The following is a 21,647-nucleotide window of genomic DNA, read 5'->3' as shown; positions in this document are numbered from 1 at the left end:
GACCAGAGATCCTCTTAGTAATCCCACGTTTCTTCCGGCTCGTGTTTCACTAGGTTGTCCTTGGGGCTCTCCTCCGTGGATTGTTGCGTTTGCTGCGTCGAGGGCGGCCTCGGCGACGTAACCGGACTGTTCTGTCCCGATTTCGGACTAGGTAGAGGGCTGTCCCGGTCCTGGCCATTGTTTCCCGACACGGACGATACGTCGCTCTGCGCGTCCTCCTCGTATCTGTCCTGTACCGGGGTCGGTTCGACCCTAATGGTCTCCTCGGTTTCCCTTTTCACCCCGTAATCGTCCGTTTGCATCACGCAAACACCATTGATGATCACCTCGTCGCCGGTTCTGGCCGGTTCCTGCCACTCCGGGTTCACCCACTGCGGAGCGGCAGGTTTCCTTCTGTTCGATCTGACGGTGGTCGGCGCCGTAGGTGTCTCCGCGGGTTCCCTCTTTATACTGCCCGCGGATCCTTCGGAGTCCTCGCTGCCGAGATTGCTCATCGCGTCCTCGGCGTCCTCGTCCTCGAATTCCTGGTTCGGTTCCCTCTTCAACGCGTTCATCGACAAATCGAGCCCCGAACACTGTTCCTTCAGAGCGTTACCGACCAACGCTGCCAAGTTGGGATTGAAGTAAGGCGAGTAGGGCAGGGGCACGTTGCCCAGGCCCAATCTCTCCTTTTGTATCTCCAGTAATCTTTGGTTCAACAGCAATCTAAACTGTACCGGGTCGAAGGGTTGACCGGGTTCCCTGGGCGATTGAGGTTCCGGTTGTCCGTGGGGTGTTTGCTGCTTCAATCTCATCCGATGATTGTGAAACCAATTGGTTATCGTTCTCGACGAGAGCGCCAATTCGCTGGCGAGGAATTCGATGGTGGCCACGTTCGGGTACGGATCGAGAGCGAAAGCGAGCCTCAGAGCTTCTTTCTGCTCCTCGGAGAATAGGACGCGTTGTTTCTTGGCGGAGGCTGGTCCCGGGCCGGGGGAAGCCGCGTGATAGAACTCGGCGGTGTCGTTGCTCGAGGTGTCCGAGCTGTTGTCGTGGCCCGGTCCGCTGCTGCGCCGTCTCTTGTTCGCTTCCCTTCGTTCGTTCTTGAGCGCCTGTAGCCGATCGACGTTGTGCGCGTCCGATAGCCAGAGTTGCATCCTGATGAACGGCTCCCGGCCCTTTATGCTCAGCATGTGCCACGGTTTCGGTTTGCTCAGTAACTCGCTGACCGATCCCTGCGAGAGACCGAGCACGGCCTCGCCGAAGATTTTCTGTCCGATGTTGTTCGCCAGTAACGCTTCTTTGATCTTGGTGGTGATGGTTTGGGTGTCGAGATCCTGCGTCAGCGCGGCCATTTCGTACACGCTCGGCGAGATGTGCGGATGCAGTCCACGAAGAGGCGAGGGCGTCATCTGATGGTGCGGCGAGTGAAGGTTCATCTGTTGTTGTTGCTGCTGCTGTTGCTTCTTCTGCAGCTCTTGCATACTGAGCTGGGTGTGAGGATGGTGAGGCCCCGGAGGGGTCAACATCATCGGTGGGGGTGGTTGAGGATGTTGTGGATGTTGCGGGCTCTGCTGAGGCGGTCCGAGTTGTATTTGGTTCTCCTGTTGATGTTGCGCAACCGCCTGGGCAGCTGCCTGGGCCGCGGCCTGGGCCTTCGCGGCGTTCTGAAGCTGTTCCTGAACCAGCTTGGTCGGTGGCATGGGCTTCATCGGCGTCCCGCAAGCTGGAAAATAAACGAACGAAAGGTTCAAGCGTGGCCGTACGCGGACCGCGTGCGTTGATAGTCCGAAAGCTCGCTTCGACGGACCTCAGAATGTTGCTCCGTTAGACAAAACGCATTCCGCTTATAGCTATGGCTCGTAGCTATTCGTTCGTCGCTCGTTACACTAGCCTAACTATTCATTCCTTTAGCGTAGCAGCATTCGGCTCACAGTTTCGAGCTCCCAAACTATGTTTTTAGTAAAATAACAAAACATCTATATTGACCTGAGTTAAACTTACGAGGCAGGCCACCGTAGCCGCCGGTCCTCATCAGTTTTTCCGGTGCGATCTTGTACTGGCTGGCTACCAACTTGTGCACCGCGTTGTCATCCTCGAGGAACATCTTCATCCTGATGAATGGCTCGCGGCCTTTTTGCGTGAGCATGTGCCAGGGCTTTGGCCGCGCCAGGAGGTCGGAGACTGATCCCTGAGAAAGACCCAGCACGGATTCACCGAAAAGACGTTGGGAAATGGAATACTGAGACAATTGTTCCTTCACCTGGGAAGATGAATCTCACATGAACATCATCGTTAAGGCAAACTACTTACGGGAGAACTTTGAACGGTTCACTTACTCTCTTCACAATGTCCTCGGTGTTCAAGTTATTGTACATGTCGAATTGCTGCTGGGTGATGGGAGGAAGTACCGCTTTCAGGGGTCTCTGGTTGGCTGAGTGATGAGTGGGCGTGGACGGTTGACTGATCAGACTATTCGTGATAGAAGCCATCCTCTGTAGCGGACTGGCTGCCGCCGCACCAGAGAATTCCTCGCTGGGTGTCATCGCGGGTGGAAGAATCGAGTTCCCGAGCGGTGAACTCGCGCTGGAACCACTCGGGGTGGATTGGGGGGCGGTGGTTTCCTGTTTCGGCCTGACCAACGAGAAAGCGCTACCGGCGTGTCTCATAGCTTCCTCCATTTTTTCTTTCTCCTCCTCGGAGACACCGTTTATCATTTTGTTTCTCGGATCCACCTTCCCCAGGCTGAGATCCTGAACACCGCCGCCGTTCGTGGCCAAGTGGTGCTGCTGAAGGGCTTGTTGCTGAAGCGCCAGGAGACCGGGTAGCCCGGGAAGTCCTGGCAGTCCGGTCAACGTCGGATTTTGACCCGGTGTCGTGTTCAGTTTCTGCAGTTCGCGGTGGTACGCGTCCAGGGCCAATCGAATGTCCTCCTGGGTGCGTTCCATGCCCTGAAGACCGCCTTGGGTGCTACTGAAAAAGTGCGGAAACATCGCACTACAATCAATCGAGGTCACGTGCTGTCCTCGATAATAATCAATCGGGGATAACTAACGGCGATGAGTAGCGGGCAAGTGAGTCGAGCCACGGGCCAGGAAACCTCCCTGTTTACACCTGACATTTACGTGTTAAGTTACGAAACCGATATAGCGGCATATTAATTTTAGCCGCCCGCGTACGTCATCTTTTCAGCATAGTTCGTGCGCGGCCGCGATTTCCCGTGACTCACAAGATCTATGGGATCCACTACCGGTTTGGATAGATACTTTAGGGACCTTTAACCGACCCTACACCCCAACAAACAGCCGACAATCTACGTCGGCGGCCATGGTCGTTTTGTTTTCGTTTCGTGGTCGATATACGAGCGTATCGAACCTTACCTGGAAGAGAACTCTCGTGGTCCGCGGAGATCGTCCACTCTTCTTCCCATCAGCTTGGCCAATTCCTCCTGGTAAATCCTGACTACCTTTTCCTGCGGAATGTCATCGTTTTCGTATTTCTTCAGTCTCCTGTTTTGACTGTCGAGCCTATCTTTGTTAAACGGACTCGGACAACCGATTCTATTCGGACTTTTGCTGTCTGCGTCGTTCGACACCTCGTGCTCGCCTCTCATCTGTAGGTGGCCAGATTCCGAAAGGATATGCGCCAACCTTTCGTCACTCATTTCCGGCGGACCACCTTCCTGTGGTCCCCGCGCGAATGCTGGCATTCCTTGCTCCTTGCCTGAAACATACTCTACGGGTGAGGCACAACTTGTGGTGCGTTCTTACTCGGTTTGGTCTTAAAGGTACATGTAGAAAATATACATACGTTAAATTAAACATACACTTTTACAGACACCACGTCGCTCGAAACTTTCCCGCACCGTTCGATCTTTACCTTCTATCGAGTTTTTCTTTCTCCACGGTTACTCGTTTCGTTTCGACAATTTTACTCTTTCGTACCATTGGGTTCTTCTGAAAGTCGTTTCGTTTTCCAAAATGGAGAATACATCATTTAATAAAACGTTTATACGTTTATAAATTTTCACCAAAAAAAAAACGAAATCACTTTCCGAACAACCTGATAAAGTAACGTTACTTGGATACGACGTGAAACTCGGTCACTCTTTAGAGAAACAATGTTCTTTTACGAGGAAACACATCGTATCGAGTTGCATCTTTTCACTTTCAGCTGATCGATTATCCTGTCGATTTATCGTTTTACAATCTTTCGTTGTTTATCGAAAGTAGCGCATTCGAGTAGTTCTGTGCTGCAAACTTTTGAGCGACGGTGTGTCGATTTACTGAAATCCACGTAGGTGATGATTTTCCTGTCGTCTTTTCGGACATCATAGATTCTCAAAGGTCACGCTGTTTCTCTGTTCGAACCTCTGCCGTTAATTTGAACGAAAGTTACAATTTCGAGTCTATCGAGAGATACCCGGTGATAATTATCGCCAACGAGCTGATCCGCAAGATAGTTACGCGTAAATTTTTATGAAGAACGATTCGAGATGGAAACTTATTCTTCTCGCTACCGGAAACTTGAATTCTGGACTATCGATGTTCGAAATTTCTAAAACCCTGGATCTACAATCTCCTACAGAGTCTGAAACGAAACTCTCGCGTCGTATACTATTTTCCAGTGAACAGAGTCTGGAGGATCCATCTTGGAAATATTTATCTGTCTACAACCGCTCGAATGATAATAATTACTTTCGTTGTTATCGTTGCACCAAGATCGTACACATCGAAAAGGAAAGGTAACGATAATACAGTATCGAACGAAGAAAAGAACAACTACAAAGATAATTCGATCTTGTTATTAACCGAACCTTGAATCTAACCTTGGCGTTAAAATTGAAATTCGCGAGTCCAGGTTATCGAGTTTCCTTGATTTCTCTCGACGAGGTTATAGGAAAACTCGACGCATGTGGAGATACGAAATTCCGGCAACTTGAACGTGTTAAAGTTCAAATTTCGTCGCGATCGATGTCGTTCAATTCCGACCATTAGCGGCGAATGTTCGATAAGGAAGAAGCAGCCCCACGTATCTAATCAGGACCGGGGGCTGATTTCATGTTCGATCGAACGTGGGAGCAATTAATACAACGCAAAATTAATAATACCGGCTGCAACCCGAAGGCAGAGTATAACCCGACGACGATAATTAAAATAGCCTTTTCTGGGACCTCACACTTGCTGGCTTTCCCTTGCGCATAGGCTACCGTGTACTTCTCCTACGTGTTTCCCGTCTAATTGACCAATCAACCCTAAGATTCAGACGAATGAGCCATCGATCATGTCTTTGATTGCTTCGCTGCCCTTGCTTTCTCAATCCCTGTGAACTCGTTCCCCACGAATCGACGTCGTTTCAACCGAATTCATCGATTCGAGATCCTTTGAAAATTCGTCGATGTTCGAACCATCGTTAATTATCCAGAATTAGGTGAGATACACGTGTATTAGGTTCTCCTAAAAGTTCTTTACGTAATTCTACGCTTTGATTTGTATACAAATGAAAATTTCTGTTATTTTATCATTATTCTCGTAATCGTTGTACTATTTTTTGTACACCAAAGTGTATTTTTGAAAACTGATCGAAGTAAGGTGGCCGAACGGATCGTACACACTTTAATAATATTGAATCGTTTGTAAAATGTACGCTAGATATTTCTAGTAAGAAAACGAAGAGGACTTTTTCAACTACCCAAGAGTCGTTCGTTTCGAAACGCTTGACGTTATCGATGTTCTTTCGATGCATCGAATGTTTGCACCGAAGTGCAATAGGTTCCACTCGTTGTTGTCAGTGTTGCACGAGGTACGCGTAATCGGGACGTTATCAAGGGTGGTTTAGTTTCATAAATGCCATCGGTTTGTTTGTTTTCGCATCGATGTCGAAGTGCATAAATAGACCAGCGAACCTCTAGTGACTGTTGTATATCGAGTACCCTATTTTCTATTCGGAGCTGTTGAACATCGTTTCCCGAAATAGAGGTTTTCGCCCGATGTTTACAAAATAAAGAGAACGCGACACGGAGAACCACCTGATCGCTTTTACGACCGGTGTTTCGAACGAATAACACTTGAAAAATAATAACGACGAGTTTGTGTAAAAAGTGCGCGTAAATTGTATCACTTGTACTCTCGTTGAATACTTCAAACTATCATCTCTCGTCGAAGAAGATCCACTTTTCGAATCACGTTCGTTCAATCAGTTCGAACCTGCTCCAAATTTTCTCGTTTCTGCAATTTCTGTACCGAATAACATTTGAAAAATAAGAACGATACATTTGGACGAATACTTTATCGATCGTTCGGTGGTAAATTGTATTTCTTCCACTCCACTCGTTAATAATCTCTCGTTATCAACTTTCTTCGACGAAGATCGATTTTCTTTAATCTCGAAGTTCAACTGGCTCGAACTCGGTTCAAATTCTGCGACGGTTTCTCCAGTTTCGCTCTAGACTCGTCGGACGTTGATTTTTCGTACGGACGTTCGATCGCGTTGGGCGCGAAACGAAATGAGAAAAGATTAATTAATTGGTCGTTAAGATCGGAATGTAGAGAACGATCCAAGAAACTGGTGTTGCAGTTACTGCAATATTGGTCGACGAGAAATGTTTCAAGAAATCGACAACGTTGTGGGTGGAAACGGAACGTTACGAGGACAATGACGACAGTCGAGGTTCGTTTCGTGGATGTGTGGAACCGAACGGAACCTGTACACACACGGTGTGGGCGCGTGTGTGGCGTCGTAACGCTTGAATTCGTGCCAGCAACATCGACTTATGCCAACCTCCTCTGTATCCATACGGCATTTTCGCGAAGCCACGACCACCTTTTAACGAAAGCATCGACTGGTTACCAAGCCGATCCGATTAGCCCTGGGCGTTCAATTCTCCGCGACGAACGTGACATAATTGCGCAAACTGTACCATCTTTTCGAACGTTATTCCAATTTTATTCGAATTCCAGCGAAAATATCCGCAAACCTCGAAAGATGTTCACGGTTCGAAGATACCCCGGTTTCTTCGAAAGCTCGTCGAAAGTAAAATTACCAAACGTACTCGTCGAGAGACAATGTATTCTAGAAAGTGATTTCGTTTTCCAAAATGGAGAATGTACAATTTGATAAAATGTTTATACACTCGAAAAAAATCGTGTTTCATTTTCACCGAAAAAAAAACGAAATCACTTTCCGAACAACTTAATAATTGAAATAACGAACACGAAGCAACTTAATTCTGTTATTTCGCGTTCGCTATTTATATTGGAAGATCAGTTAAAGTTTCAATTGTTTAAAAAGCACTTGGAGCATACGTAATTGCCCAGTTTACTTTAATTTTTGCGACTCAGTAATCGGAGTTCTTGAGTCGTTCGGGTGAAATTCTATATTTACAATGAAAATTATGTTTCGGACATTTTTTTACTCGTATGTATTGCATTTTATGTACATAAAAAATCATACAAACTCTTGGCAAAAGTGAATAACAAATTTTGTGGTTTCGCGATAGTATTCACAGCGATTAGAAACTTTTATCAAGGGAGTATTCCGGTATGGAAACGCGGAATTGATTTTTGAATTTTGTATTTTTCAAAATGTTTCCAGCCCCGAGAATGTGGTTCCCCGAGTATTCAGAATTCGAAAAAGTTACGATGTTACAGAGTTTAAAGAGCTTCCTCGATGAGTAAACACGAGAGTGTCTTCATCGAGCCTAATTCACCTACGTACGAATCCAATGTTTATTATCGTACGACCGTTTCCACGGTTTGTATTGCCTGACCTACAGTCAAATTTTGCAGCTCCCACCAGAAACACGTAGAACGGTTTAGTTCGGTCGTGGACTTTGCTTGAAATAGACATCTACGTTCTATGTTTCGAGAGCTACAATACTGGAAATCGTGCGCGGGAAATATTATTAACGTACACGGTGTGAACGAATCGAGAAGGTAAGTAAAAAAAAAAAAAAGAAAATATATCTCATAACAGAGAACGCGACGATACACCGGGCGAGGCGGGTAGACAAGTTTCGCAAGTGTCTCTAACGTTGAAAACATTCCCACAGACTTGTGAACGACGGTTATTGTTTTGTACAATTTCGAACAATAAAACACGGTTATTGTTTCGTGCAATTTTTCACCGTCTTTTCGAAGATCGACGGATAATTTATGGAAGCTGTCGAGCGATGTGAAATTTCGTGATTCGGGTTTGCCAATTCTCGTAAAGTGTGCCACGAAAAATGTTTTCTCGTGTCCATTGATACATAAGGCGTACGAAATAAATCGTCGAGCGTTTGTCACGAGACTACGAGGAGTCGGTTTGTCAGATTCGAATTTATTTTGCGGCTTGACGAATTCGAGACAAGGATTGAGTAATTCTATGCGTGCTTCGAGAATATATTTCTGGCGTCGCGAGGTGTTTGAAATTGTTTACGATACCGTTACCAAGAAAGCGGTCGAGGAAGAAAAAGTGACTAATATCGAGCACGATGTATTATATATACGATATATCGCTGACAGAATTTACTATATATTTTGGCGTTTGATCCGCGAATGATCGAAGAAATTTATCGACACGATCGAATCGAGTCTCTGTCGAACGTGTAAAGCGAAACACAAGATACGCACAGAAGAATCGAACGACGGACCACGAAGAAACACGTTCGAACGATCGCTCGAGTAGGAAAAATGGAGATTTCTCCGCGAAAGAAGTATTTTCGAGTTCGATCGAGGAATGTGAAATTAAACAACGAACGGAGACGGTAAAAGTTTCAAAATAATTTTGTACATCGAAAGGAATAGCGTGTTGGCGGTGTTGAAAATAATATGGGAAATTGCAGGGACATCGGTAGCAGGAAAATTGACGGAGAAAGTGATCGGTGACAATACAGGTACTACGGTTCGGCAATTAAGAGGAATCGAGGTTCTATGGAGAAAATGAAAAACGATACACGGGCAATATATTATCGTGTGGGTCTTGAAACGAAAATCCATAGCATCAATTTTGTTTAGTAGGGGATGAAATTTGATGCAAGTGGCGTAAAGCGGAAGCTGCGGGTACCTTGGGGTCTTTCACGCACGGTATACCACCTTTGAACAAAGTTCTTTCGATAATAAAGCCGATCTTCGAGGATCGGAGCTCGCGTGATTTATCAGAGAGATGTTTCGTAGTGAACACGTGGCACTAGAACGAGAGTCTCGATTCTCTAATATGGACTTTCACCGTCTAACGTTTGCATTCGACGACTATTCCAATTATATTTATAACCGTGTAATTGGCGATGGATTCTATTTTGAAAAGAATCGTTGCAACGAGAGTGAAAATTATCTTCGAAATATAATTCTTTTGCAACAACGTTCAATCGGAATATTTTTATAGAATTGACCGTTTTTCCGATTTCCTTGCAACGATGTTCAATCGGGAATACTTTCGAATCGTTTATTTTTCCGATTTCCTCGCAACAATGTTCAACGGGGATATTTTCACCGAGTCGTCTATTTTTCTCAAAGTTTCGGTTTCCGCGCGTTTACGCTTTTCGACTCTTCAATGGTTATCGAAGCGTACGCGTATCTCGTCGAAGTATCTCGTAACAACGCACAGATATGCGAAAAATATGTTTCCAGTCGAATCGACAGCGCTGACAGACGCGAGTCCACCGCTTCACCGAGATAAAGAGAATGAGGTCATTATTATGCGTTATTTCTTTCCTGTAAGCTGACTTTTTGCGGTCGCGCTGATGAAATTGACATTATCGTTATCGAACGGAATACAGATTAACGCACTGCGGTAAGAACGATATTTCGCGACAAGTTACGTATAAAGATTTATCGAGTCCAATTACCGCTAAGTTCCTGCATTAATATCTCTTTTTTCCCTTGCGTCACATCGGTATTCATAATATCCGCGACGCGTGAAAATATTTTATCACCTTGCGCGTTCGAACCCGTCGAATGAGAAAGATCGAAGCGTTCTAATTTTATTTATTACGGTTGTAAATACCGCTGAAAGGCGTGTTCTCTTTCCAGAATCCGAAAACGATTCGTTTCAGCGAGTCAAATCGGCCGTTCTGACAAGAATCGAGAAATATTTTTTTCCGAACAATTTCTACGTAATATGGGCGTGTTCCACAAATAATTGTGCACGTTGCAACTTTGGTACATCGAGCCATTAAACGTAACGAAAAATAATTTCGAGTTCGGTTCTTCGAAGACGAAAAACTATACGCGAACACACATTTGACGCGATCGTTATCGTTGAAGAATCACTCGGTGCTGAAGGAATTTTTATTAGAAAACGTGATGGTCGAACGAAGCGAGATTTAAATTTAAAACTTGAATTTTACGCGATTCGTGCCGAAAGGAAAACGAACGATGTAAAGGTAAACTAAACGCGAGATATATTTTTGTAAGTAGCGCGAAGAAGGGCTTACCGACGATCTATCGATATACTTTGTACAGTTTGTTTCGTCGGACGGTTTAAAAATAACAGGAAACAAAGTGATTAAAATTGCACAATATTTTCTGGCACACCATAATGCTACAAGTGTGTAGGCGCGCTTCAACTTCCGATTGTGCGGAATGCGGTTGGATGCGCAAGCTGATTGCCGATAAGTCCATCGCATTTGTGGTACCGTGAACGAGTTTTGTTCGGATCTCTCTACACAAAGATCGGGTTTGTTGGGTTAACGTAAGAACGAATTATACATTTTACCAGTGTAACACGATCAAAATAGGTTACAACAAGTACCAGTACATTTTTTCGTTATGTAAACGTTACTCGTTGTATCGGTGATGAATCAAATATGTCTTTTACCTTTTTTTATTTCGAATAACTCGATAGAAAGATTTGGGCGAAGAATAAGGGAAATATTGACAATTAACGATACAAAATCATTTTCGTTGGTTCCGTAAGACGGTTTAAGGTCACGAGATCACCCTCGTGAATCGAAGCTTACTCGATTCACGTATAGGTCAGGGACTCCCGAGTGAAAACCGTGATGTGCTAAGTATACCAGTTGAAAAACTACGAATAGCTCGTGTATGCTTTCGTTTGAGAATGTATTGGTCGGAGTAGGGTAGTTTCTCGATCTTAATTTTTCTACTTGGACGAGCAATCGATTAAGAGCGAAAATGAGTAATTATCCGGCCGAAAGAGCACAACACAAAAAATTCTGATCTTTAGAATCCATTCCAATTAAAAAATCTCAACGTTTGCTATCATTTCGAACGAAACAATTTTCATTTTCACGATCATTTGAAAATCAAAAAATCCGATCCTTTGACATTTTAGAATTCTACTTTTTGTCGTAAATTTGATATTTTGGCTCGCTCAAAGGGCGTTGAAGGTGATGGAAGAAAGAAAGGGAGAGCGCGTTTCATTCTGGGCCTGATACTATCGGTAATTCGTCCTATCGGGCCCTGCCTTATACACCGGGACATTGGTAGATCGGTAAGGGACCGTATATATACCGAACGGAGCAGGTGCGAGAAACTGTCGGTTTTCCTCTGGTGGCAAGCGCGGATAACATCGCCGCGATACCTTAAAATCGATCCAGATAAGAATTTCGCTCGAACCGTGGAAATAAATTATTCCGAAGAATAATCCCCAACTGCTAGTGTCGCGAGCTCGTCTACTCGACTCGTTTGGTCGGATTATTCGTAAAATAATTTCGTCTTCTAAAATGTAGAATATATAATTTACCAAAATGTTTACACACTCGGAAAAAATCGTGTTTAATTTTCACGGAAAAAAAGAAGAAAAGAGAAAACGCAACGACTTTCCGAACAAAGTCGGTCCCGCGACTCGTCTAGTCGTTTCTCCGTTGTGACGAAACGTCACGGTTCGTTCGCTCGGATCGCGGCGAGGCATCGCTCGGTCCGGCTGCTAGGAATCGACGAAAGAAAGAACAATCGCGAGCGTAAGTACAATGGCCACAGCTCGGAAAGGAAAGTCATAGCACAATTTGTCCGAGGCGCGCGACGGAAACCGGACCATCTTTCGCGGCAATTATTCACCGGGACAACGCATTGTCGATCCGGAGGTGTCCCGGTATTACTCACGGGATCGAGGGGAACGGGCTGCTAGTTGACAATACCCGATTACAAAATTTAGCACGATTTTGTGAGAACCGGTCGCGTCGGACCGGCTTAAGAAACGAGACGATTGTTGCAGGAACGCGTGTCCGCGATTACGTTGTTCCTTACGCCGGATGCGATTGTTGCTTGCCTCGTGGAAAACGAATAGACGCTCAGGGCGTACCGCTGGCTACCCAACCGACTCTACGAACCTTTGGGAAAACGAGCCTCTAAAATCTGGGCCCATTTCCATTACTTACCGAATGGTAATCGACCCACGTTTTCTTATCGAAATAAAGAACAAAGGACGTCTCGTTCGCGTTGATAAATAATCGAAATCGGTAGAATAATATCGTTCAACGCGTGTATTCCCAACGTCGTTGTCGCGACGCGTGGTCGAATTACACGTACGCAACTGTTGATTTGTTGCGCAGTAAAATCTAATTTTGAACAGCTCTCGATGTAATATTAAGACCACCGGCGAGAAGCTAATGTATTTTAGCGTTTTGTATATTTACGTGTTTTACAACATACCAGCGAACGAATCGGGTCGCGCTCGTACGAATATTCGACCGGACGAATCGAACAACCGTTCAATTTTTCGCGATGTTTCTCGGTAAATGAATTTTAGCGCGTTCGGAGCACGTGTGCGTGCTTTTTTTGGGCATTAAACGTGAAAGAGAAACGATCTTCGAAACGGGAGAAGCGAGAAGAATAACGGTTTCGATCGTAGTTCTTTTTAACGTAGATAACGTATCGATCGATGCCAAATATCGAGGAATGTAATTTACGTATTACGTAATAATCTAAAATAAGTTATCGGAGCATTGGTTCGAGGAGCGACCAGATACTCCATTTTATTTCTTATTTTTCTTTAAATCAAGCGCTGCTGAAATTTCCGCAAAATAAATATTTCTCTTTACGGCCCATCTTCGGAAAAACACGGGAAAACACGCAAAGTATTCTCGACTTGTTTGTTCGGAACGTTCCAATTTTAGAAAATTTTAAAAACGATCTAAATTAGGCAACCTTTCCCTAATACACGATGACCATTGAAAGATACAACACAAAAGAAAAATAACTTTTACAAACGCGCGTTTTTCTTTAATTTTCTATGATTTTATTCGAAAGTATACTCAATGTATTTTTTTACTTTTACGCGCGAAGAACAACATCTCTCGAACGATCATCGAATAAGAAAGATTGAAAACGACTTTTTCAAGCTTTTCGGTTTTTCAGTGGCTTTAAATAAAACCCCGTGTGCATCAACAGGACGTAAGGAACCATCGTCCGCAAATTGTGAAAAACTTCCGTGGCCGAAGTTTACAAGGTTTCGTTTTATTGGTACCCCGATCGGGGCACATTATGCAATGGAGGGTTAAGACCTTGTAATTTCCGTGGCTCCTAACGACGACAAGGGCCGTGCACTCGCGCAAACGAGGCGTCAGGAGGCGGAAGGATACAACCGGGACAGAAAATCTGATAAAATCGGTATATGAACCGGAGTGGCCTCGCTAATGAACGTAACTCTTTCGCGTTGCACTCGTGTGCGTGGGTCTTTCTCCTCTACGGGCGAAAGATGTGCGTGGTTGCATACAGTGTGTTTAATTGACGGTGAAACACGCGTCCATGGGGCACCGTCGAGGTTCCATCTTCGAATCGAAGCCAGTAATAGGCGCGAGGACGCGTCCTCCAGAAACAAATTTACAAACTTTCAACCTCGTTCCTGGAAAATTCTCGAACAACTTACATCGATGTCTCTTCGGGGCTGTACACGGAATCGGTGCGTATTCGCGAATCCAATCGCGGTTAAAGTATTCTGAATTTTCCAAGCATTCGATTCTCCGAACGATGCCGAATCGAAAAGAACCGAACACATTCTGTGAATATGGAACCAAACCTCGAACTTAGCGAAATACACTGTAAAATAGATTTACAATCGATGTAGAGGTTCGAATAACGTTTGATCTAAAGGAACTTTTATGCGAAGCAATTTCATTTCCGAAATTTAACGTACCTGTACAAGAAGTTGACCTTGTTATTTTTTAGAATTTCACTGGAAACTTGCATTAATTCAAAATGTAGGTATTTTAATTGTTTTTCGTTTACGATACGAAATTTAATTCTTCGTTGGCATTTTACAAAATTTTGTGTCAAATAAACGACAGCACGGATGAAGTATTTTAACATTCATTGCAATAGTATTCTACTTGTGCAGTTCACTTCGATTTGTAATTAGGTTTAAAATCGTGCTTCGGCAATACGTCAACATCAGAGAATTATGTAATTACTCTGGTACGATACGTATACTTTCTCTTCGTTTATGAGATATAATCGTTAAAATAATAAGAATAAAATAATACATGTAAAAGTGCTCGTAAACTTGTATATTTTAATTACGTTTCGATCCTCTGGTATGGAATCACCTTCGACTTACCGAGAACAAGATAAGAGGATAAAAATGATAGAACAATCTTACAAATTAAATCGAATTTAAGCGAAAACAATAATAATCGTACGAAATAGAATACACACTCGATCCGTAGATAAAGTAGTCCTTGAGTTTCAGTTCTATTCTCTTCTATACGATCATTATTATATAATTCCATTTAATTCGTACGATTTCGAAAATTTCGATTTTCTCACGTTGTTCTTGACAATTTGAAAATGGTCCCAAAAGTGGAACATTGAAACGCAATTAAAACGTATACGCGTTTATTTCGCGTTCTATTCGTTTCGATATTTTTAAATATCAAAAGTAACGATAGAATCGATTTCTATCGAAATAAAATAAGTATATCTTTCGGTTAGAGAATTCTTCACCTCGAACCACGAGCTCCGAGTTAAATCTTGAATGAAATTTAATCGTAACAGACCACGATGGAATCGAATCGCAACGAAGCGAATTCAACCACCGGGAAATTAATCGAAGATGGCAGGAAGAAATCAGATTTTTGTAACACGCCTGAAAAAAGAGGTTAATACGATTTTTCTCTCGAGGCAACACTCGGAGAAGTACGTAGTTTCTAATTCGCGGAGCCTAGCAACAATTGCCCGATCTTCTAGCGTTTCGAAGCCTGATGCTTTCACGCAATTAAGGAATTAAAGCGTGCGATTAAAAAAAAATGGTCGTGTCGTTGCCAAGGTACCGTCGGCGTACAACTGATTAGAAAGTCGCGGCAGAAACGCGAACGATTCGCGCAGTACCGATTTCGTGTAAAAATCGTAACGTCGATTGCCCCGAGAGAACCGATTTATCGACGAATCGGCTGGCTGGATCGCGTACCGTTACTCGTTCGTCCATTTTCGTGTACGGAGTCGGATTTTGAAATCACAATCGCGCACTGATAACGTTATCTCTCACGGATTGGGTCAACGAACGTTACGATCATGCGTTAATTATATGATTCGACCACAGTTCCACGTGAAGTCGATTTTCTCGTTACAATCATTTTTACGCTTTTATAAAATGCTTTCGAAAAACGAGAGTTTCTTTAAATAATTACTTCGAAGCGCGCGCGCGTTCCCCGTGGAATATTTTTTGTTCGTTTCCAGGGGAGGGAAAACGGCTGTAATAAGATATATTTTTTCTTCTTCTATTTTTTACACACAGAATTTACTTCTATTTTTTTTTGTATTCTCGAATTTTCACACGATCGTTGATTCCGGTACGAATTTTTGTTCACGATTTAACGAGCGATTTATCGAACGAATTCTCGATTTGAAAACTGAAATCTCGGTGCTCCGTGTGCTTTCTGTGTTTTACATTCCATTTATTTAGCCGGTCTCGCGGCGAAGAGGGAATAACAAGCATATTTCAAGCCGTACAGTGGAACAACTTTACAATTATAATCGGACAATTAGAGTCCCATGGCTGTGGCGATGCATGTCCGCGTTTCGATAAATGGAGCGCGCTTCAAAGGATCGCTGAATTAAAAAGAATTCCAGCGATTTCAGGTAGTTCGAGCAGCAACCAGCGCTTCGAGAACCGAAACCGACCGAACAATGAGCCATCGTCTAAGCGAGGGAATACAGATTGCGATCAATTACGCCAATATGACGTTGGTAATTAACTAATATCCGATAAAGAATCCTTGCCGTGTACGATGCAACGGTTTCATTTTTGAAAAAATCGATTACACGGACAGCCGAGAAAAGAGAAAGAACCTCCGATGATACGATTTGTTCGGCCAAACCATCGAATTGTTTAAATAAACGGATAACGCGAGATTGCGTTGGCCGTTATAACGACTTTTTCTTTCATTTTTACAAACGAATTCCCGCTTCGTTTACACACCGTTTAATTAATACAATCTTTTAATTCTCGGCTCTATACTTACATATATCGTATACGTTTCTATTTTTATACAACCTGACAATATAAATAGGTCAATAGGGAAAACTAAACGAATTTATCGCTTTTTCGTCGAAGAATGATATTTCGCTGTTATTATCGACACACGCGATATAAATTTACAAAGAAAAACACGATATTATGCCATTTAATTCGAGCAACCTTTCGGCTGTGTAACAACTTTGATCACGCTACGGGCGTAAAATCTGCGAATCTATTTATTACTATTACAACGTATTTATTACGCAAAGTAGAAGAAAGTGTAGACGTTCTACCGGAGTAATTATATAATTGCCCGAAGACGAGGTACGGCCGAAGGTTGCTTTCGTACCTAACCTCAAAACTTGTACGTTAAGTGGCGGTAATTTTAAACCATCGAACAAGGATATATGTAAGTGACAAACGACTCGATAAATCTCATCTACGCGTGTTAACGCGATGTTTACTTTCCTATCGGGGAGAAAAGTATTGTAATCGAGACAAATTTTAAAAACATTTTGTACGAAAACTTACATGCTTCGATTATCAAAAATATATTTGTCGAATGTACATACATGGAATGGATTTGAAACTTAATATTTTACATTCATACGATGTATAACGATGATTGACCTTTTGTAGTCTTTTTATTCTCTCCGATATACATTCGTTACTTGCAAAAATTGAAGAAAAAGAAACGTTTCAGGTGAATCTTAAAGAGAATTAAATTCTCTTTGCGTAAAAGAGGTAGAGAAACCTTTTCTCTGGTTTCCCTGGTAAAGAAAACATTGAATCTCTCGGTATCGAGTAGGAATCGTCTCTGTTCGTTAATTACGCGACACGATTCTAGAAACGATCGTTCGCGATTATTATTTCTCGTGTTTATTAGATTAACGGCCGAAACTCGTTTATCGACGTTGAATTCGCGGAAACGCGAGTGTAAATGCAAGAAAGAAACTTCCGCGATAAACAGACTTGGACCGGTACCAACTATCTTTATTACGGTAATCTCGCGGTGCGTTGCTCTTGGACCAGCCGTGCTTAGATTAATTGTGTTGCACCGCTCACGGGCAATAATAAACGCTCCGAACGTGCCTTGTTGAATAGTGGGCCACGGTCCAGGTATATTTGTCACGGGATTAGCAGTTCGCGCGATTTTTGTGATACAGTTCAGCAAATATTCATAACTAAAAATATTTCTTAATAGAGTGCCGGGCGGGTATTTATTACACGGCTCGGTAATTTACGAAACTCTGATTGCCAACCGGGGGAGGATTGTATCTCGGATTCGTTTGTAGAATCAAATTCAATGAGTCGAATAAATAACTCGCGGGCTTCGTTTCTCGAATAACTCTCGGATCATGGTATTTCTACGGTAATAATGTCACTCGAAATCTTGCGCGTAGAATCTTGCGCGAGATCGTTCCGAATTCGAAAACGTTCCAGCTCGTTTCCTCGAAACGATGAAAGAACAGGACATTCGTTTATATAAATTGCCGTATCGACGATATTCGGTGTCGAAAGGGAACGTTGTACTCGATCTCGATACTTTTATTTATCTCTCCGTGGAAAACGAAATTTCTTATCTAGTTCACGGAGTACAATTCAGAGGTCTGCGATTGGAATATTGCCACGGATCAATTTCCCTTCAAGTTGCACGATACTTTGCCCGTGACGTCAATATTACACTTTTTAAATAGACTGCGGATGTTTGTACGCGCAAAGTGTGTCAAAATGTAAAGTAAAATAACAGTACCGCGAGAAATGTTCAAGAAACACGCTGGACGTAGGTAAAGCGTGCTGGAAATTCATGTTAGAAGAACAAAAGGTATTAAATTTTCGTTATTCGAATATTCCAATTTAGATTACATTAAACGGTAATTACTTTTCGGTACTTTCTCCGGAGTGGGTTATTCTTATACGTTGGCGGAGGAGAAATCTGAGAAACACGTATATCGAATTATATTTTGTATCGTACCACGAAGCGTATGCTTCGATATCAGGGGCAGTTCACCGATAGTATCGATGCCTTGGGTAGCACGATCGAATGGCCGCTGAAACCAGGTGAACGTAAAGCTATAGCGTTGTCACTTTCTCAAGGTTTACTCGGAAACGTATACAATACTTGTACGCATTATTGTTGGGAACTTTATCAATTACAAGATGTTCGAGAGTTTTAACAAGTGGTATCGATTTTACGAAACAAACGCGAGAAATGTACACGCACGCGATACTCGAGATATTCTTGCACCCGTTTGCGAACGGTATTATTTAAATTCTATGTACAAAAATATCGATTCGCAGTCCAAGAGTGCAACGAATACGATTTTCATCGCGTGCGTTTTCTTTCGAACGCACTGTTAAATAACGAAAAAATCGCGACAACGGAAAATGATGGAACAATCGTATTTACAATTATATTACCGATCGAAACGTCCACCGAGGGAACGATGATGTTACAGTTTTGATATCGATGGCAATTAATCTGCACGGTAACGATTTACCGGAAGCGAGCGCACTTATTAATCACTCTTATACCGGGCCCCACGAGTTCATCGTTAACCCCTCGTACAATCGAGAAGAATCACGGTCTAATCGATGGATCAATTTTTTTTAAACGTAACATCATATTTTATTAGAGTCAGATTTTGGCAACGTTATAAACGATCCATTGGGATTTATCGATACTGGCAGAATTTCCAAATAACGAAAGAACGCTTTCTGAACGTGTACCGGAATTGTAGCAAAATATACGAAAAACGTTTTAAAGTATCAATCGACACAAATGACCCTTCGCAATGACGTTTCCAAGGGTGCAACACTAAGAGGCTCGTGCAGACTTTTCTAAAACTCGTTGCTCTCTCCTTTCGGCTTTCATTTTCAAATTTCAACGCACCAACCACCAGCCGCCACCCGTTCGCTAAGCTCACCTCGTCTATAGTCGATCATTTTTCTAACTTGCGCCAGTACGAAGCGTAACGTATTAATAGTTACATCGGAAGCGTTTCGGAGCTCGAAGGTTGTCCCGTTTACCATAACCTTGGTTTCGTTTCCGATACGTCTATGAACGTGAAAAAGCGTACCAATTTTCGCGACGAATAAAAAGAAATTTGAAAAAATCTACTAAAACAACAGAGACGAACGCAATTTTGAACGAGCTTACTTGATTAAATTTCGAGGACAACTGTAAAAACGAATAAAAAAGAAATCTTTCGCTTTCCGTTCTTCTTTCCGATAAACGTTCGTTCTATAATTTTTCTACTCTCGATTCGTTTGTTACAAACCCGAGGACGGTCTCGAAACGGCGTATCGAAAGTAAAACGGATTCCTATGGTGGATTGTGCGCGGGTCTGTGATTTTTTTGTAAAAATTCACGTACCACGCGTTTCTCTACGTGGAAAATAGTTTATTTAATCGGGTTAACGGCGATCCTCGAGCGTTAATCACCGCGAACGGAACGTTGGAGAATTTTGTGCCCGTTCCTGTAATTTTTAAGTCAACACATCGAGAAACGGTATCCATCCGTCGAGTGTTCCTCCCGCATCGTTTCTTCCTCCACTCTTCGTTTCAGCTAGCCCTCCACCTAGTGGTGCCCGCGGTGCGATCCCTTTGGCCCCCTCTTTCCCGTGCAATAAGCATAATTATCATTGTCGACGGAAACCGACAATCCATTGATGCGCAACGTCTGCGTTGTCAGCGCCAGCCTCGTCCCCTCCCCTCGTTGGCTATGAATTATTGAATATTTTATACGAGTTTTATTTTTCGCGCGCCGGACACGGATGTCCCTTTATGACGCTCGGCTCGACATCCTCTACCGTCGGTATTAATATTTACGGAAAGCAGGAAACGATCAACGACGATCACGGGGGAGGGGGGAAGGGAATTAAACGAAACGAACACGTTGCAACGACGAGCACGACCTCCGCTCGGTAAAAACCGAAGGACCACGAATATAGTGCGTCAGGTGTGCTGGATAATACACGTTCTACGTCCAATCGTAGTTCGCGGTTCGTCCAACAGCTGTTCGCGTCGGTGTTTGTCGCTGTAATTGTTCAACGAGAACAGAAAAAATACTTGAAACTTTCAGACTGTAATTTCTACGAGAAAATTACACCGATCATTTTAACCGTTCGAGTGCACTATTCTAGTCGCGTTTCGATTTTTTAGGACCTGGACACACGGTTTTTAAACACGGAGAAATTACAAGCGGTTTGAGAAACATTAGGAAATATCGTCGCCTCGAGAAGCGGAGCAGGTATTTTTCTCGCGTTCGTTTTCCGATTTATTTTTGTTCATGGACGTATTACGGTATCGTTCAAGATCGAACAAGTATCGAAAAGCTACGTAAGCGAACAACGGTCTCAACTTTCGGAAAATTCGCTCGTCTCGAAGGGAAGTCGAGCGATCGGGACAGTGGCGTCGGTTAAAAATTGAAAGATCGAATTCGATCGCGAAATACGCGTCTGGATCCCGCGAAGCTGGTCAAGATCACGAAGAACCGGACGACACGCGGACACGAAGAACGAAACCGGGCAAGATCCTCGTAACGATTTCATCCGGAACAATTTTGCGATCCCTTGGCAATCTAGCGAAAGTGTAAATTACCTTTGCGATAAGTGCCGGCGGATCTGGAACGGCTGTGGTCTCTCTCTTGGACCCTGTTTCCTTTCGTCCACCCCTCTCCCCCTCATCCCGCCCCCAAACTCATCCTCCTTTCTGTTCTGGAACCCTTTATGTATTGCACCCTTGCCTAGAACTCATCCCCAGTTTCCTACTCCCAAGAGCTATTAGTCTAAACAATATGGCTGCCAAACGCAGCAAACAATCGATAGTAAGCGTGGTGCGCCAACTGGCTGTATAATTTAATTAAGACTATTAAAGCCGAAATCGAACGTCATCTTCGAACCGTTTTGCGTCACGTGCGCCACCGTTGGCCCGTACATTCTCGAATGTTTACCGCGATGGCTGTTCGTTTAATACCTCGAGACGTTTCGCGTCGCTCAATTGAATTTACAGTGTCATCGAGTTGTTGATGTGTCATCGGTATATCAATATCGTACGTCGTAGCAGATTCGTACGAAGGTACGTACGTACTTTGATATCTTGCTATCGGTAGAAAACTCGCGATACGTCGACGAAACGGTTTCACCGTTTCAATAATTACTCGAGAATTTCGATTCTTTCAGTCATCGATTTTTCTTGCTCGGTTCACCGATACTGGAGCCCAACGAGCAAAGTTACGACGATATCCTAGTCGATCAACGAAGGTTTCGACA

The 21,647-nt window shown here is 43.4% G+C and overlaps 1 protein-coding gene across 5 annotated transcripts in view; it reads right to left on the bottom strand.

The window, feature by feature from the left end:
• The window catches only part of Cut (homeobox protein, cut), a 165,336-nt gene continuing 143,689 nt past the window's right edge, over positions 1-21,647 (bottom strand). For 2 of the 5 annotated variants that reach the window (XM_076325449.1, XM_076325453.1), the window contains exons 5-8: positions 3,360-3,702; positions 2,319-2,976; positions 1,969-2,242; positions 1-1,705 (exon numbers count right to left, since the gene is read on the bottom strand). In XM_076325449.1, coding sequence (XP_076181564.1) covers positions 15-1,705; positions 1,969-2,242; positions 2,319-2,976; positions 3,360-3,702 — 2,966 coding nt within the window. In that variant the 3' untranslated portion in view covers positions 1-14. The remainder of the gene's footprint in view (positions 1,706-1,968; positions 2,243-2,318; positions 2,977-3,359; positions 3,703-21,647) is intronic. The other 3 variants (XM_076325450.1, XM_076325451.1, XM_076325452.1) reach the window with 3 other exon arrangements.

The sequence above is a fragment of the Ptiloglossa arizonensis genome, chromosome 13, assembly GCF_051014685.1.
Source record: "Ptiloglossa arizonensis isolate GNS036 chromosome 13, iyPtiAriz1_principal, whole genome shotgun sequence".
NCBI lineage: Eukaryota > Metazoa > Arthropoda > Insecta > Hymenoptera > Colletidae > Ptiloglossa > Ptiloglossa arizonensis.
This window is presented reverse-complemented; position numbering and strand designations above follow the sequence as displayed.